This window comes from Terrapene carolina, unplaced genomic scaffold, assembly GCF_002925995.2.
Source record: "Terrapene carolina triunguis isolate 2854851 unplaced genomic scaffold, T_m_triunguis-2.0 Scaffold62, whole genome shotgun sequence".
In the NCBI taxonomy this organism is placed as follows: domain Eukaryota; kingdom Metazoa; phylum Chordata; order Testudines; family Emydidae; genus Terrapene; species Terrapene triunguis.
In genome coordinates this window covers 59330644-59348655 of record NW_020664413.1, presented here as the reverse complement: position 1 = coordinate 59348655, position 18012 = coordinate 59330644, and the positions used below count along the sequence as shown (strand labels likewise).

General features: G+C 39.0%; 1 protein-coding gene across 2 annotated transcripts in view; it reads left to right on the top strand.

Annotated features, from left to right (window-relative positions):
* The window catches only part of NDUFS1 (NADH:ubiquinone oxidoreductase core subunit S1), a 29868-nt gene extending 12090 nt beyond the window's left edge, over positions 1 to 17778 (top strand). For both annotated transcript variants that reach the window (XM_024206317.3, XM_024206326.2), the window contains 16 exons: positions 1724 to 1831; positions 3488 to 3564; positions 4152 to 4233; positions 4356 to 4486; positions 5394 to 5579; positions 6151 to 6285; positions 6786 to 6900; positions 7880 to 8025; positions 8771 to 8899; positions 11377 to 11506; positions 12114 to 12274; positions 14405 to 14559; positions 15527 to 15702; positions 16497 to 16631; positions 16812 to 16884; positions 17360 to 17778. In XM_024206317.3, coding sequence (XP_024062085.1) covers positions 1724 to 1831; positions 3488 to 3564; positions 4152 to 4233; positions 4356 to 4486; positions 5394 to 5579; positions 6151 to 6285; positions 6786 to 6900; positions 7880 to 8025; positions 8771 to 8899; positions 11377 to 11506; positions 12114 to 12274; positions 14405 to 14559; positions 15527 to 15702; positions 16497 to 16631; positions 16812 to 16884; positions 17360 to 17451 — 2031 coding nt within the window. In that variant the 3' untranslated portion in view covers positions 17452 to 17778. The remainder of the gene's footprint in view (positions 1 to 1723; positions 1832 to 3487; positions 3565 to 4151; positions 4234 to 4355; positions 4487 to 5393; positions 5580 to 6150; positions 6286 to 6785; positions 6901 to 7879; positions 8026 to 8770; positions 8900 to 11376; positions 11507 to 12113; positions 12275 to 14404; positions 14560 to 15526; positions 15703 to 16496; positions 16632 to 16811; positions 16885 to 17359) is intronic.
* The last annotated feature ends 234 nt before the right edge of the window (positions 17779 to 18012 follow it).

Here is an 18012-nt window from a genome sequence, read left to right as displayed (position 1 = left end):
GGGGGGGGGGGGGGGGGGGGGGGGGGGGGGGGGGAGGAGAGGGAGAGGGAGCATCATGCCCCCAGGCCCAGCTCTGCTTCTAGCCTCAGCTTTTCCCCCCTCCCCAGCTCCGCTGCTGAGGAAGCCTTGGCTGTGCAGTAATAGATTCTGTTAATGGTAAGGGGGAGCGTGACTGGAACAATTTGCACACCACTGTGCTTGGGGTTATGCTGGGGAACTGTTCAAAGGCAATAGGTAACTTAGATAAAATCCTTTTTCTAATACAATATAGAAGTGTGAAACATGAGGTTGCATCTTTTTTTTTTTTTTTTCTGTGTAACTTGTATATGTTTGCTTTCCTTTACTATTTAATCTTTGAATATGTGGCTTTTCGATTAAATAAACTATATGGAGTGTGTATCCCAAAGTGAGCTGGTATAATAGGGGGAGCTGGTTCTGGGGTGACAAACCAAAGGGGAACTGTCTGAGTGTCTGGTCATTAAGAACTTAGAGAGGATGGATTTGGGGAGACTCTGGACTGGAAAGCTGTTGGTGTTACCATGCAAGGTATAGGGCTGAGGTAGTCCAGGGTGAGACCTTGTGCTTGTGGGCAGACTGCCGGTGTCAGGGATCTGAGCACAGCATTAAGGCATACCAGCGTTACAGGGCAGGCAATGACAGAACCTCTTACTGGTCTGGTTGATCCCCAAAATGTCACAACTCCCAGATCCTTTTCTGAAGTACTGCTACCCAGCCAGTTAGTCCCTATTTGTGCATTTGATTTTTCCTTCCTGAAAGGTGTAGTACTTTGCATTCGTCTTTATCTAATTTAATCTTGTTGACAAATTGGAGAATTAGTCAAGGTTATTTTGAATTCTAATGTTGTCCTCCAAAGTCACTTGGTGTCAGCCACTAGTTTTATAAGCATACTCTCCACTCCATTATCCAGGTCATTAATAAAAATGTTGACTAGTTCCGGACCCAGGACAGATCCCTGTGAAACCCCACTAGAAATGTCCTCCCAGTTTGATAGTGAACCATTGATAATTGCTCTTTGAATACAGTTTTTCAAACAGTTGTACCCACCTTGTAGTAATTTCATGTAATTTACATTTTCCTAGTTTCCTTATGAGAATGTCATGTTGGGATTGCATCAAAAGCCTTACTAAATTTTCTCAGGGTTTGCTTGTTCTGTGAATGTGTGAGGTGGCACTTTGAACCGCTATAATCTTTAGGGCACTCAGTGAGATTATAGTGGACATCCATGTTGTACTGTTTTGGGGTTTCTTATGCCTGTTGTTTTTTTTTACTTCATATCTTCTACCTCTTTCCAAATTCATTCTTACTTTCTTTCTTCCTATAAGTCTTATTGGAGCTCTCCTCCCGTGTACCTTTCTTGATATAGTGCTTGCTTTCTTGTGAGTTTGTTACTGCAGAGCAACAAAATACAAATATTCTTTTTATTACTACAGTTCTTAACACACTTTCTCCCTGGGCCCAATTTTTTTAACCTGCTTTTTCCTATTACTCCCCAGCCCCTTATTTATTTATTATTGACTTGCCACTCTCCCCTTTAGGAAAACTTCTGAAACTAACCCTGCACAAGCCGAAGAGATACACTGAGCACACACTCTGTGAAAACCAAAACAAATTTTTCATTCTTTGAGAAATTTCAGAATTGAAAATTCAGTTGAACCAAGGTCATAAGAGGTAACTTAATTTTCTTTGTTTCTTCCTTTTCTAGGCCTGTGAAAAGGTTGGAATGCAGATACCTCGCTTTTGTTACCATGATCGATTGTCTGTTGCGGGAAACTGTAGGATGTGCCTTGTGGAGATAGAGAAAGCACCCAAGGTATGTATCTTTTCTGTACTGAAATTGTATTATTTTATAAGTGTTTGCAGGACTCTACTGAAAACTTGGAGAGTGAGTAATTGCAAAATAACTTGCATATAATCTGGAGTTATAATGTGGATGTTGTAAGCAGATTATTTTTCTGCATTTATCTCCACCCCAAAACGTCATGTCCATTTGTAAAAGAATGGCAATGCTTTATTGCAGTGGTTTTCAACCTTTTTTTTTTTTTTTTTTTTAATTTGTGGACCACTAAAAAACTTCGAATGGCGGTGCAGACCCCATTGGAAATTCAACATGTGGTCTGCGGACCCCTGTCATAGAAGTCTTTAAATTGAAAACTCACTGAACAGAATAAAGCTATAAATGTTGTACATGCTCGGCATGGCATTTGACCAGGGGCGGTGCCAACCTCTTCCCGGTGGGGGAACTGACGTGGGCCTTAGCCCCTCCTTACTACGAGGCTCTGTCCCTCTCCATGCATTCAGAGCAGGGCGGCCAGAGAGTGGCAGCTGCTATGGGGAGGGATGTGGGGCCCGAAGCAAATTTTGGCGTGGCTATAACCTCGCAAGTCTCCCCTCCCCCCAGCGCCACCCCTGCATTTGAAAGGGCGCTAAACTGTGGGCTTCTGTGGTAACAACATCACTTCTGGGTTTTGACCTGTAGGTGGGGGTATTTGCATTGTTTTGACTGATTAGAGAAACAAGAGTGCCTTTTCTGGCATCTGACACTTTATTTTCATAGGGCAAGTCTACGCTACCAGGCTACATCGGTGCAGCTGCTCCGATACGGCTGCACCGCTGTAGCACATCTGGTGAAGACGTGCTCTGCCGATGGGAGAGCATTTCCCATCGACACAGCGCCAGTGTGGACAGTGCTTAGGTCGATGTAACTTAAGTTGCTCAGGGAGGCGTCTTTTTCACACCCATGAGCGACATAACTTGCATCGATTTAGCGTAGACCAGCTCGTAGTCACCTTTCGCAGACCCCTTAGACATAGTCTTCACCCCTAGGGGTCTGCAGACCACAGGTTGAAAACCACTACTTTGTTGTATATCTTTCAGAAATATATGTTTGTTACCGTACGAAACTCACACTGTAGCTGCAGGTGGTCATTTGGCCTACAAACTAGGGCCCTGAACTTGTCCTGGACCCTGCATGGATCTAACTGAAGGATTGGGGCCTACAACTTTGTCCCTGACTGAAATGGCAGTTTATTTACTAGCCCCATGTGTTACTGCATTATGTGTTCATTGAAGTCTGTTGCAAAACCCTCATTGACTTCAGTGGTGCAGGATTGAGCCCTGTGTCAATAGCAGAACATTTTTCAGAGTTGCATTCTCTCCTTTTGGTGCAGTGTAACTTTTTTCTTTTAAAAATGAACAAAATAGGTTAAACCCTCTAATTAAATCAAAAGTCCTAATGATAATGGCAAAAGTTAACCACTTATGTCACAGATTCTCAAAAAGAATGGGAGAAAAAACTTCAAAACCAAAGTCAATTATGTTTTTATATTGGGTAGATTTTTCTGAGTTTTGTGGCAAATATGTTTGTATTTTCTATAAGATGTTAGATTAATAACCAGTACATGTATGAATAAATCACTCTTTGCTGTAAGAGGAGATCTCTTGATGCATTTTCCTATTATGATTGTAGCCAGTAGCTGCTTGTGCAATGCCAGTAATGAAGGGTTGGAACATACTGACAAATTCTGAGAAGTCCAGGAAAGCAAGGTATCCACATCTGACTTCATGTAGCTGCTTATTTTATTATTGGAAGAGAAGGCTGTGTGGTCTATAGTTACATTGCCTAATTTAACAAATGTGCAGTATTCAGCTTTGATTTTTTTTTTTTTTTTTAATTTTTAAATAAAGGCACTTAAAGTACTGCTTTTAACGTTATTTGCAGTATACTATAAAACTGTATGTAGAGAGAGAGTTTACTTTCTAGTTAAAATTTTAAAATAAATCCATGTCCATGCAATTCTTCCCAGTCTCTTGGCTGAGAATGCTAACAAGGGTGGTAGTGATGATCCTGGTGCTGTGATGTGGCTAGGCTACTACATAACCATTTGATTGTTACAATCTTGGCAAACACAAAACGGTAACCTGGAGATGAAGGCCCATTTCCCATTACTATTACCCAGGTCATTCAGTTAGCCCAATCTGTTGTTTTTTAAACACAAATTGGCATTTTAGTGATTAATGACACAAGTGTTTGTTTTTAATGCTCTGGAGGCCTTGTCTACCATTCATAGTCTAGACTGCAGGGTAAAACTGTATAATTGTGACACTAACTCTGTAACTACTGACACCAACAGAGAGGGTGTAATGGAGTTCTTGCTGGCAAACCACCCATTGGACTGTCCAATCTGTGATCAGGGAGGAGAGTGTGACCTCCAGGTACAAAGCCCGGTTCAATTATTTTACACTTCTTATTTACTAACATTTGTCTCTTTAATTATCTTCAGTGAAACTACATTTTTCAGTAACATGGGTTCAACTATTTTCTGTTACTATTCTAGGACCAGTCAATGATGTTTGGCAATGATAGGAGTAGATTTTTAGAGGGAAAACGTGCAGTTGAAGACAAGAACATTGGCCCATTAGTCAAAACAATTATGACTCGGTGTATACAGTGCACTCGGTGTATCAGGTAATGTCTTTCTGCTTAGTATTCTCTCCAATGGAAAATATAACGGGGGAGAATCTATCTTTAAAATACTGATGGTTGCTAATGCATCATGAAAGATGCTAAACCAATGGATTCAATCCTTTGTCTCTTGTGTGATTGCAACCAAGGTGCAAGGAGACATGTTGGTGTCTGATGGAGATAACCAACTGATTTCTCACAAACCACCAAATAACTGTCAGACAATAACAACAATAATAGAGGTGGCCAAAGCAAGAAAATGGAATCAAACTCCAAATTCAGAGCCAGCCCTGTCGTTTATATTCCAGAACAGGTCCCAAAATATGAAGGGGCCTTTTCTTCAGGTCTGGTTTGTATGAAACTGTAGTCTCAAACAGCCATTGTCCCAAGATTGTGACTCAAGATGACAGCAGCCTGAGACTAAAATCTCAGGAGGATAGCTTTTTAGATTTCAGCATCATTCAATTTGAACCTGAACTTTATCCAGGTATGGATCAGACACAGTTTTCTCTGCCTATCTTGTGTGAGAAATTCTGGTTACTGCTTAATTTGGCTGTATTCATACTGATAATCAAACTCCCTTAAACCAGTTGCAAGTTCCTTGAATCACCTTTCTCCTCCCACCCCAATGAAATATAGCAAGCTAGTATTCCTATATGTGAACTGCTGCTGGATACGTCTTCATGTTTATACAAACACAGTATAATTGCTTTTTACTATTTCCAACTATTAGAATCATTGTACTACGTACATAGGGACTTTCTAATCTATTTAGATGCCTGTCTTTTTTTTTTTTTTGGTATGTCTTCTCTTCCAGAGACTGATACTGAAAGAGAAAAAGATTAAGAATTAAAAACGTGTAATATTGAGACACATATTTCAGTTTTTACATTTTATTTGCATCCAACAGGTTTGCTAGTGAGATTGCCGGGGTAGATGACTTGGGAACAACAGGCAGAGGAAACGAGATGCAAGTTGGCACTTATGTTGAAAAAATGTTTATGTCTGAGTTATCAGGCAATATTATTGACATCTGCCCAGTAGGAGCCCTCACCTCCAAGCCATATGCCTTTACTGCCCGTCCCTGGGAGACACGGTATGTATTTTAAGTGATACATTGAATGCAAGTTAATGTCTGTTTATTTTTCATATGCTCTTTAATATTCACCCACCATAAATATTTATGCTACTATTGTAAGAGAAATTGAAAGTGCTGTAACAGACTTAATTTTTTCGGTTTTGTGTGCGTCTCTGATATAGATTGAATTCATTAAGCAATTGAGTTACTTTGACTGATACCAAGTCAATTAAATTGAGGAGTACATTCATCCTATAGATGTTGGTCATTCTAAACTACGTATATTTATATCTCTAGTAATCTGGGAGCAGGAGGATCAGAATAGTCTGTTTTCCAGGTCTCCCTAAATTGTGCCAGCGGTTGAATATACAGTGCTTAAATGAAAGATCAAATTCTATAGTCCAGTGTCTGGTGAAAGGCTGATTTACAATATGTCTTAGGAAACAAACCTTTAATGTTAGCTATATTTGATAATGCTGGAAACCTACATACAGCATTTGTGACCTTTGACTAAAGACTTCTATTGCTTTTTGAACAATCGCTTAACAATGCATGAGTTGTAGGTTTCTGTGCCTTTTCCTCCCCACAGAAAGACTGAGTCCATTGATGTTCTTGATGCTGTTGGAAGTAACATTGTGGTGAGCACAAGGACTGGAGAAGTGATGAGGATTTTGCCAAGATTGCATGAAGACATCAATGAGGAATGGATCTCTGACAAAACAAGGTACCAGTATATATGTGTTGGTTTTTAAATGCGCATTTTCACAGTGTACCAGAAATACTGACTATAGGACTGACCTCTGAGTTCTACACTTGGTATTTTAAAGGCATTGTTGGCAAACTAAGAATTCTTTTTATGATACTGTAAATATATTTGTTAACCAACCCATGCACTAGAATTTTATATTTTGTAGTCCATGACTGTAGTAATGTTTAAATTTTTTGTGACTGACAAATTTGTTTTTATATGTTGAAAGGGGAGAGTTGAAACCTTCATTTTATTTCCATTAAAAAGGTTCAACTTTTGGGTAATTTACTAGTCTGTATCATGATAGGTTATTCATTCCAACCGTTTGGGATATCTGAACCAAAGGCTGCTGTGGTTTTGGTCATATTTCACTCACTCTGTAGACCTTTGCCTCACAATTAATGATATTCCCTGTACTATAAAAGCGCATCTTCCTCTTAGTGTTTAATAGTACTGGTTTGGCTTTCTTCATCCAGGTTTGCTTATGATGGTTTGAAACGCCAGCGGCTTATTGAACCAATGGTCAAAAATGAAGAAGGGCTGTTTGTTTACACCTCCTGGGAAGATGCCCTGACTCGTGTTGCTGGAGTGGTAAGAAATATTTGCATGTCTCTCTCTTTTTTTTTTTTTTTTTTTTTTTTTTAGGGTATTATAATACTTCTGTGCAGCAGGGCAAATTACTGTACCAGTTGATCTGAAGCCTAGGAAATCAAATAATGAAGACTGGAGACAACCATCTACTGTTAATGTCTTACTTTGTAAGAATAATTTTGGAGAATTATACCTTATTAGAAGACAATTTGTTTCCACTTACCAAAATTCATAGGAAATGAAGAAATTCAGAAAAAATTACTCTGAGTTCAAGTGTGGGTGGTTGTTTTTTCTTCTTCTGGATTATGTTTTTTAGGGACGGTACTAGATTAGATTGTACGTTAATTATTATATGAGGCTAATTTTTCTCCTCCCAATTATGCTAACTTAGTTTTAATTTAAATAAGATATTGTACTACTCCTATAGAAATTCACGAGGAAGTGAATATTCCCAAATCTATTTACCGAGATAGTGTATATCTGAAGATTAATTTTTTTTTTTTTTTTTTTTCATGGAATTAAACTATGCTATCCTCCCCCATTCCCCCACCTCCCAAAACAGTTACATTGTGGATTGGGTAGATCTGGTCTAAAGCTTTCTCTGTGCCCCTAATTCTGCTGTTAAGATGTTGTACTGCATGAATGTTTCATTGCTCTTTAATAATTGTATCTATTCTTACACCTTTGTTTATCTGTTCTCGTTTTTGAGTACTTTGCGTGGTGGTGGTGGTGGAGGAATTGTCTACTACTAAACTGCAGTTTTTTTTATTTCTTTTTTTAAAAAATGAAAAGAAGTCAAAATTCTGACTTGCGTCATCATCGCATTTTTACAGGAGAACAGTGATGCTATCTGTACTTTCTCAGATGCTGTCTCTGCTTCATAGCTTATCATTTGAGTGTGTGTGGGTGAGAGCGAGAGCGCTTGTTTTCAGTTGTTACTTATAGATATGTCAGACAGATCTTGTTCCTCTCTGTACAGCTGCAGGGTGTCCAAGGTAAGGATGTGGCTGCGATTGCAGGAGGACTGGTGGATGCAGAAGCACTGGTAGCTCTAAAAGACTTACTGAATAGAGTAAACTCTGACACTCTGTGCACTGAAGAGGTCTTCCCTAATGCTGGAGCTGGGTGAGATAACACAAGCAAAGTTTATACTTTTCTTAATTATGTTTTCCAATTAGAGAGTATTAATACGTTCTTAGAGATTTTGCATATGAATTGTCCAGTAGCCCATGGCATGTTGATAAACTATGAATCATTTCATTCTGAAATCTGCCAGCGTAGAGACATGAAATAGAATACTAGACCACATGTAGAATATTACAGTTATGAGTCTGCACGTTAGAGTGGATGGAGGAGTAGCTTCTACAGTAATAGAGGTGCAAATCTGATAAATATGGGACAACCGCAGTTCAGTAGTAGAGTACAATAGCTTTTTGCCGTCCCATTAGATTACTCTGCTATAAACTGATCTCTTTAGCCAGCTTTACTTTTGTGTACTATTGTGAGAACTATACCTGTAGGGCAGCCATAATACTCTGTGTTGGTATCGACATAAATCTAGAAATGAAGTTGCATTTTTCAGTCTACGAAGGCTGAGAGCATCTTACATTGGTAGACAGCAGAAAATATCTACATTATAGTAACCTACGGCTACCCATCTGTAAGTGGGTGTGTTTTTGTTTTGGATTTGGTTTAGTATCATTAGCATTGAGCATGCTCTTCTTTCTTTTTCCTGTCTGAAAAAATAATTTGGAGATTTAAGTTTTACTTCACTCCATAGTCATCCCTGCTACTGACTTTACAACTCCTTGTCCCCACTCCTCCTGTTTTTCTGAAATAAAGATAATTTATTTGTGTTCTTGTATTATAGCACAGACCTACGCTCTAACTACTTGCTTAATACCAAGATTTCTGGAGTGGAGGAAGCAGATGTCCTGCTTCTGGTTGGCACCAATCCACGCTTTGAGGCACCCCTGTTTAATGCTAGAATTAGAAAGAGGTTTGTATCTTTATGGAGATGAGGTAGTCCATTCATACTTACAAAGTAGGGGCTAGAACCACCCATGTACACCACTGCAGTGGGGCTCTGTGTGGGTGCAAGCATTCACTCAGGCAGATCCATTTGCAGGATGTAGTCCTAGGGGGGGTGTGTGTGTGTGTGTGTGTGTGTGTGTGCGCGCGCACATGCAGACAACAGGGTCTTTTCCCTCCCTCCCCCTTCGTTGCATAGATTATATGCCATTAACTCCCTCTTATCGTTAATGGGAGTTCACATGCATCAAGGGAAGAACAGACTAACAAAAAATCCTCAGATTTAATTTTTATAGAAGGTTATTGAAGTAAATTCCTAAAAGGACACTGCTTAGCACTATCAGTACACAGAGTGAAGTTTTAAAATTATTGTTGCTGTAGTAAATGTGATTTGATGACTTGTAAGAAGTGATGATATAGTTGACTTCATTGCTTGGAAAATAGGAATAAGTGATTAATCTGTCTTTGAAAATAAAATGTTTTTCAATCAGATGAAGTTTAGAATTTCATCCATTTTGATTTGGAAAAATATATATTGGATTTTAAATGTAACTCGGTTGTTTAGTTCATCCAATTTACCATATTAAATTATAGAATTTAAGAGGATTCAAGAAAAATTACATAACCTAAATCCTATATCTTATTAATATGCCCTGGTAATTTTCTATAACTGGTCAACAATTGATTGGGGTCAAGTAAGCCACAAATGGCAACATCTCTTATCTTGAGTTGCACTTGCTTTTGCTCACACTTTTTTTTTTTTTTTTTTTTTTAATGTAAAGCAATAGGTTCCACTCTCCTAATAATAGTGCCAGATTCAAAACTGTTTTATCAGTTGCCTTTGACTAGGGGGGAGAACACCTTAAGTGCTTTAGAGAGAGGCAAACATACCCATTTTTGCAAATTTATGAAATATGTACAATTAAAATTTGCAAACCTCAGTTTCCTGGTAGGTTTTGTCGTTATGCCAATCCTCCTCACTGTTTTGGGATATATATATTTTTTTTAATTGGTGATTTATAAAATTTTGATAGAAAAAGGGGAAATCTCTATAACTGCATTTGGTGGAATTTTTTTATGCCTTTTTATAATTTAGTGTAATGAGAGGCTGCAAGAAACTAAAACAATCCTCCAGAGATTTCATCTTCTTTCTAGTCTGAACCCCTCGCCTGCTCCCCCCCTTCCCCCACTGAAGCGGGTAATCCCTAAAAAGTGCGAGGGTGAGTGCTGCCTCACAGAAATGTATAGGTTACTTAGTTTTCCAGGAACTGTTCCCTACTGCATATCCTCTTCACTCTCTGCAGTTAAGAGCTGAGCAGTAGGTCAAGCAGAAGAATATATTTAGTAGCATTCTGAGACTACAGCATATCACAGTACCAAAGAAAAATCATAAGGCCTAATGCTGCATGTACATGTGTGCTGAACCCAGAATATGTATTTTTACAGAAGTGAAACAATTATAGTAAAAAGCTTATTTACATGGCAATCACAAAATTGCACTAAATAGTACATGTGCAGAAAATGGTGAGAATTAAAAAAACCAACGACAGAACTTCTGTAGAATTCCATCAGTATGCTTTGTCATTAGAATCATCATTTTATTGGATTTGGCTAACAAGCTTTCCTATGTCTTAACAGTACAGCCCAATCCCATTGGCCTGGGGACATCTGAAACTTTTGAATAACCAGGCATTCAGATAAACAGAAGTGCTATTTTGAATTGCATTTTCACTGATCTAGTCCTGCCAAGTTGCTATTTCTGCTGGAACAGAATTAGGTCTTGGGGCTGGGCTATATGAACAATTAGTTAGCTGGCATGCGATTCTACCCAGCACTAGCCTACTGCAGACTAGCTATCCATGTGGACTGTTCTGATGTGCATTAACAGTTTGTGCTTTCATCTGCTTCGGAGATCAAAGTGCATTACAGGATCCACATGGTCAGTTAGTCCATGACAGGCTAGTGTGGGGTAGACTTACAGCGCAGCTTGCTGTGAACTAATTGTGTAGACGAGCCCTCAGGGCTCGTCTACACTTAAAATGCTGCAGCAGCACAGCTGCACTGCTTCAGCGAAGAAGCTTCCTATGTCGACCAGAGGGCTTCTCCTATCAGCATAGGTAATCCACCTTCCTGAGAGACGGTAGCTAGGTTGACAGGAGAATTTTCTGTCAATTTAGCATTGCCTACATTGGGGTTAGGTTGGTTTAACTGTGTCGCTGAGCAACCTTCCTAGTGTAGACCAGGCCTCAGTAATTGTAGGTAGTGGTTTGGAACCACTATGCAGATACAAAGTCATTGATTAGCACTAAGAGGTTAAATGAAGTTATTAACAGGGTGATCAGCAGGGCTACAGAGAGGAGACACTATGGATTTGGATATATTTTTATATAAATGGAATTCAGATAACTGGAATTATACTGTATTTTGTTCCTGCTATATTTCCAGCTGGCTTCACAATGATCTGCAGGTGGCCCTTGTGGGCAGTGCAGTAGATCTGACCTACACATATGATCATCTGGGAGATTCCCCACAGATACTTCAGGACATTGCTTCAGAAAAACACTCCTTCATCAAGGTGTATATGCTTCTTAATAATGTACCTATTCAGATATGTCAGAATATAATTTTATCTTTCACGGGTGCAGTGTTTAGAAGCTGTTTTGGAGGGTAGTTTCATAACATTCACTGATGTAGTAATGGTTAACAAGCAGGGATTCTCTATAAATTGTTTAATATGCTCAACATAAAGTTGAGGTTTGAAAGTTCTTTCCAATGTGTGAAACTGAAATGTCCATGATCATAAATCTCTGGCACATGTCCACTTCTGGGTGATCTGAGCTGTCCCTTCCAGCCACTGCTGTTTCCAGTTAAACAGTTTCTAGCTGGAAAAGGCCCAGAACAACATTGCTTTGGCTGAGATAACATAAGGCTTCGCTATAGCAACATCTGTAGGTTTTTGCTAGAGATAAAATAGATTGATCATTTCAAAGCTGCAGCTCTGCTGGCTTGAAAGGATAGTGTTTAAAAACACTGGATTTGTTTTCTTTCATGTTCCATACTACTGTAACACAATTCATAAATCATTTCTTGGAAATCCTGTTCTGTACCAAAATTCAATTTAATTGCCTTAGAATGAAAATTCATTCTTTTTTTTAAATTTTTGATTTTTTTTTCCCCCTCAGGTCCTTAACGAGGCCAAAAAACCAATGGTGGTGGTAGGCAGCGCAGCACTTCAGCGCAGTGATGGAGCAGCTATCCATGCTGCAGTTTCCACCATTGCACAAAATGCAAGGACAAAAAGTGGAGTTGGTACTGACTGGAAAGTTATGAACATCCTTCATAGGTTCGCTCTACAGCCTTTCTGCTTTACCTAACCTGTGGTATATATTAAACTCTTTATGCCAAGTGTGAAGACTTCTCAGTACAAACGCATGGGTTCTAGCCTGCCAAGGCTCATATGTGGAATAAAGCAGCACCTAAAACTAAGAGACACAATATAACCTAGCAGAAAAGCTTCCATAACCTCTGTTTCATGATTTTGCAAGCATTTCAGATAGCCACCGGGACTGTTAGCACAGAGGCAAATTTGGGTTTAGAATATGAGAGTAGTTAACAATATAATACACTATCGTGCCTAGCAGGACATACAGACAAACAGTGCTACTTGGTAAGCAAGTACTGTTTACATAGAGGAAAGGCAAAATATCAATAGTGCTTAAGAAGACCGTTAATTAATACTTCTCCTGCTTTGTATAGTTCTCCAGGTAAGATTTTTGCCTTTTTTAATCAAGTGGTCTACTAAATTAATGTCCCCTGTTAACCAGATGTATTCTTTTGCACTTTGATATTAAAAGATCTGGAAATTGTCCAGATAGTCTTTTCCACTACTTATCAAGATAATTCCTGCTAATGCGCCTGTTTTTGCTATCAGGAACAAACTGCCACTTAGGATGACAAGAACCCTAGTTCCATCTATTCCTTTCTCTGCTTAAGACTGTAACTGAGATACTTTAAATCTGAAACACCTGCTTGTCAATGTCTATAAAGGAGAATTATCTTGAGTGAAGTTATTCTTTTACACGAGTGTAAATCTTGGGAGAGTAACTCCACTGAAGTCAATAGACTTACACCGGTATAACGAGGGAAGAATTTGGTCTGCTGAATATAAATTAAATATAAAACACTGCTAGCGAAGAGAGAAAATTCACATTAAAATATTGACGAAACAAAAATAAGTTATTCTTACCAAATACCTCATACTACATGCCTTTTTAAATGTAGTATCTTTGGGTAGTCTCTTCTGTATTAAGACTTCCATACACATACTGTAGAAATCATAAGAAAGTTCAATCATAAGAAAGTTTAGGTGCCCCAACAAAAGTTGGATTTGTAATTGTAGCAGATAAACTTACGTAACTATTTTTTTTAATTATTATTATTTTTTTTTAATGGGGTGGAGGGCACTCAAAAGGGCTCAAGGGTCTAAAGGTCAGTTTCCTTGTTTTTAAACCCAAAGTATTTGGAAATTCCATATAGGGCTCATTGGATGGAGGACAAGCTGTGCATTTTTCCAAAAGGGGTAGCAATGTTAACACAGCCTCCAAAACTGTCCAAAAAAAATTACTCATCCAAGCTTAAATCTATTTTCCCCAGCATTACCCTGTTAACAAAAAAAGCAAACCTAATCTCCTCCTCATCATGGGTGAGTAGATTAATGCAAGGCTGCATTAATGGGACAGAGTCAACTTAACTTAAAAATAGTGTTTTTCTTTGTGAAATGTTTGCCTATTATTACAAGTAACACCTGATATTACTATAAGTGTATAAGTAGACCTTTTTTTTTTTTTTTTTTTCCCCTTTCTTTCTCCAATTTAATATATTGGACAACACTGTATGTGGAGAACATGACATTTTGCAGGTGTACTACGGAAACTCTTTAATTAGGGCTGGCTAGAAAATAAGAATTCAGTTGTGAAATGTTGGTTTTGACCCTTTTTTTTGTTCCACATTGGGACAAGACCGATCTTTTGCTATATTTTTTGTACACAATTTTGAGCCACACTCCAGAATAGCCCAGTGGTCCAGATACTCGCCCGGGATGTGTGGGAGACCCAGGTTTAAGTCCCTGCGCTGCCTGATCCAGGAGAGAGACTTGAACCTAGGTCTCCTACGTCCCAGGTGAGTGCTCTAACCACTGGGGTGTATCTCTGGTTATGACCTAGATGTGAGAGACCTTCCTAACAAAAGTCATCAAAACTGACTTACTTTGCGTGTTTCAACTAATCAGTATTTTCCAAGAAATGTTTCATCAAATTTCATTACTTTTTAACTGTTTTTTTTAAAAGGACTAAATGTCAGATTGAGATGTATGCCCCTTTTTAAATATTTCAAAGTTGAAAAGGAAATTGGGGCAGGGGGGAAGAGAACCTGACACTTTATAATCTGTAATAAGTCTGTCTGTCTGTCCGTGCAGGGTTGCAAGCCAAGTAGCTGCTTTGGATCTGGGTTTCAAACCAGGAGTGGATTCAATCCGGAAGAACCCTCCCAAAGTACTATATCTTTTGGGGGCAGATGCAGGTTGCATAACACGTCAAGATTTGCCAAAGGATTGCATTATCATCTATCAGGGTAACTAGAACTAATAATTCAAGAAATACTGCCTCAAACAATCTAACCAGTAGGGCATAATTATGAATATGACTTTGACAAATTCATCCCTCCAAGTTTTTTTAATTTTTATCATCAGCTTTAGCGCAAAATATTTTTAAACTTAATGTGCTCACACAGCACTGACATTCCTCCTTCTCACCCCTGTTGGGAAATGAAAAAAATGTTTGAACTTAACTGCTGCAGGGAGTAGTGACTATTTCATATTTTAGGAAAACAAACCTTCCCATGGACTGGATACTTGGGGTTACTGGCAAAAAAATACAAATTGGTTTACCCTTTCGATCATGGTGTCAAATCTACTAGTGGAAGGCTGTTCTCGTTCCAGTCCGTGTCACAAAAGCAGTAATTACCAGTGATCTAGATCAGGGGTTCTCAAACTGGGGGTCGGAACCCCTCAGGGGGTTGCGAGGTTATTACATGGGAGGGGTCACGAGCTGTCAGCCTCCACCCTAAACCGCGCTTTGCATCCAGCATTTATAATGGTGTTAAATATATAAAAAAGTGTTTTTAATTTATAAGGGGGGGGTCACACTCAGAGGTTTGCTATTTGAAAGGGGTCACTAGTACAAAAGTTTGAGAACTACTGATCTAGAAACCCATGTTTTCCTACAGCAGTCTCAGCTAAGGCCAAGAATCGAATGGATATGATAGTTCAATCTCCATTTTTGACACTGGTTGTGGTCCAACTAGGCTGCTTATATTATGGACAACTAGGACTTTAATCTCTAGGGCTGTCAGTCTTTCCAGAACACTAAATTTACTCGAGCAAAAGTTCAGAAGAAAAATTCCTTTTTAAGAGGAACACAGTAGTTCTAATGTGTCCATACATCATTCCTCTTGAATTATGCTTACAGATGCCCTATAGTTATTCCTGTGTAGCTTCCTATCAGAACTTGACTTTCCTCTTCCCATTTTTTTCCCTCAGGACATCATGGTGATGTGGGCGCTCCCATGGCTGATATTATTCTCCCAGGAGCAGCTTACACAGAGAAATCTGCAACGTATGTGAACACTGAGGGCAGGGCCCAGCAGACAAAAGTAGCAGTAACACCTCCTGGCATGGCAAGAGAGGACTGGAGAATTATTAGAGCCGTCTCGGAGGTGCTGTAACTATATTAGAAATTGAAACCTCTAGTAAGACTCTAAATGGAGCTTGGAAACTGTTTACAGTATCTTTTTAGAATGCAGATTTGTGTTCAGGATTGTGGGTATAAAGTCTCATGGAAGTACGTGTGGGACTGAATTAATATGAAGCAAGACTGCCTTTAATGATGTCTGTGGGGTAAATGGGATTGTGTTTTCCACGTAGAGATTTTTGACATGATTGTAGCTTCTAGATATGCTATGAGAACGTACGATGGATGATTCTGAACTGCAGCAAATTCTGTTAGCCAAGGCAGGATTCCCTAGAGCAACCAGGAAGACAGACTGGGGGCCTGCTTTCCTGCTTCCCAGAAAAGGAACTGCGTGGGTCCCCTGCGAGTATGTGTGCTGAGAACATCGGGTAGGGCTGAACACAGCATAACTGGCTCTAGGAGATACGGTTTATCAACCACAGTCTCTTCTAGTGCTGTCCTGAATGCTGTAGAGAGATCTGATGCTACTGTTTGCATGGGAGAAGAGAAGCCACACTTCTGTCCTTGCGCTTCCCCTCTTCCTGGGGTAACAAACAGACTCTAGCTCTTAATAGTCAGAAAACTTAATTACTGGCATCAAGAGATCAACATAATATGTTGCAAATTAAGCACAGGACCACCACTTTAGTCATTCACTCCTCAAATTAGTGTAGCTTTTCTTCCTGCTTCATTGTAGATGTTTGAGTTAATGTTTAAATACTTAATATGTATTGACCAGAGGACTAAATTTGATGGAGTCTTGTGGCTTTTTTATTAAAGCTAACTGGTGTGACCCTCCCTTACGATAACCTCGATCAAGTAAGGAACAGATTGGAAGAAGTTTCTCCTAACCTGGTCCGATATGATGATGTAGAGCAAGCTAACTACTTCAGCCAGGCGAATGAGCTCTCCAAGGTATTGAACATTTAAACTATGAGCATCAAGCTATGTAAGAGGCTTGCTTATATGTACTACTAAACACACACTGCACTGTACAGCAGGAGAGTGTAGTCAAACAAGTACTGTGGTAACACAGTCCTGCCTCACAGGTGACTGCTTAATCTCCTAATATACCTTCTTTCTTTTCCATTGCAGTTAGCGAATCAACAGTTGCTTGCTGACCCTCTTGTTCCACCTCAGCTCACAATTAGAGATTTCTATATGACAGGTATGTGGTCACAACCTTACTTGATGAAAGTAGAATTTTATTAACTTATCTCACTCTTTTAGCTTTGCTCTGTTATTTCATTAGAGCTACATTGTAACACACAGATGCATAATTAATTCTAAAGGTGCTTCCAGAATATTAGGACCCCTTAAAGGGACACCAACATGCACCATGCTTCTGTCTGGAAAACTTTGTACCTACTGTTCTTACCTGAGACAGGTAAGATCAGAGGGCTGAATACTACAGACCTGTAATCCTTATTCAGCCAAAATTCCCAATGAAATCAATGGAAACTTGTACGACTAAGGTCTGTAGAATTTGGTCCTATATCTTCAACTAAGTGCGTGTGGGTTTTTTATATTCCCCAGATAAAGATTTTAGTAAACCATCGGGTTTTATGACTTTAGGTCTCTCTGTAGGTCTATTGGTTGTGTTCTGAAATGAACACTCAACACCAAAATAAATGTCTTTGCAGATCCAATCAGTAGAGCATCCCAGACAATGGCCAAGTGTGTGAAAGCAGTCATTGAAGGTGCTCAGGCAGTAGAAGAGCCATCCATCTGCTGAAGAATGTAATCACACAGCTACCAAAATCCATCAGATATTCTAGTAATATGTTGGTATGACTAACTTTCAAAAAACAATTATTTGATGGTGGTTCACTTTATGTTCACATCTTCATGAAAACAGTTCAGATCGCCTAATCTGGGGCTATCCGTGTGCTTGGAAATTAAACACAACACTCAATTTACTGGACCTAAAATAATATGCGTACAGTGATTAATTGTGTACAAACATGGTAGATTATTAAAATCAGTTTATTTCCTATGTAAATGGTTTGTATGGCTTGTGATTCTCTTGCATAAAAATAAAGATTTAAACATAAATCTTAAACAAGTTTTCAATGTGACACAAATTCTGGAAACTCATCTTTCACTTCCAGTGCATCTGGAAATCTCAATTATTTGACACTTTTAAACATCCCTTGAAGTTGCAAAGATTCTACTGTTATGTACAGAAGGTAGAACCCATGTACTACCACCCTGAGTGACACATCTCCTTTCTCTTCATTCAAATACACCCATTTACAACTCTCAGCGCTAAGAACTAATAGGTTTGCTGATGATT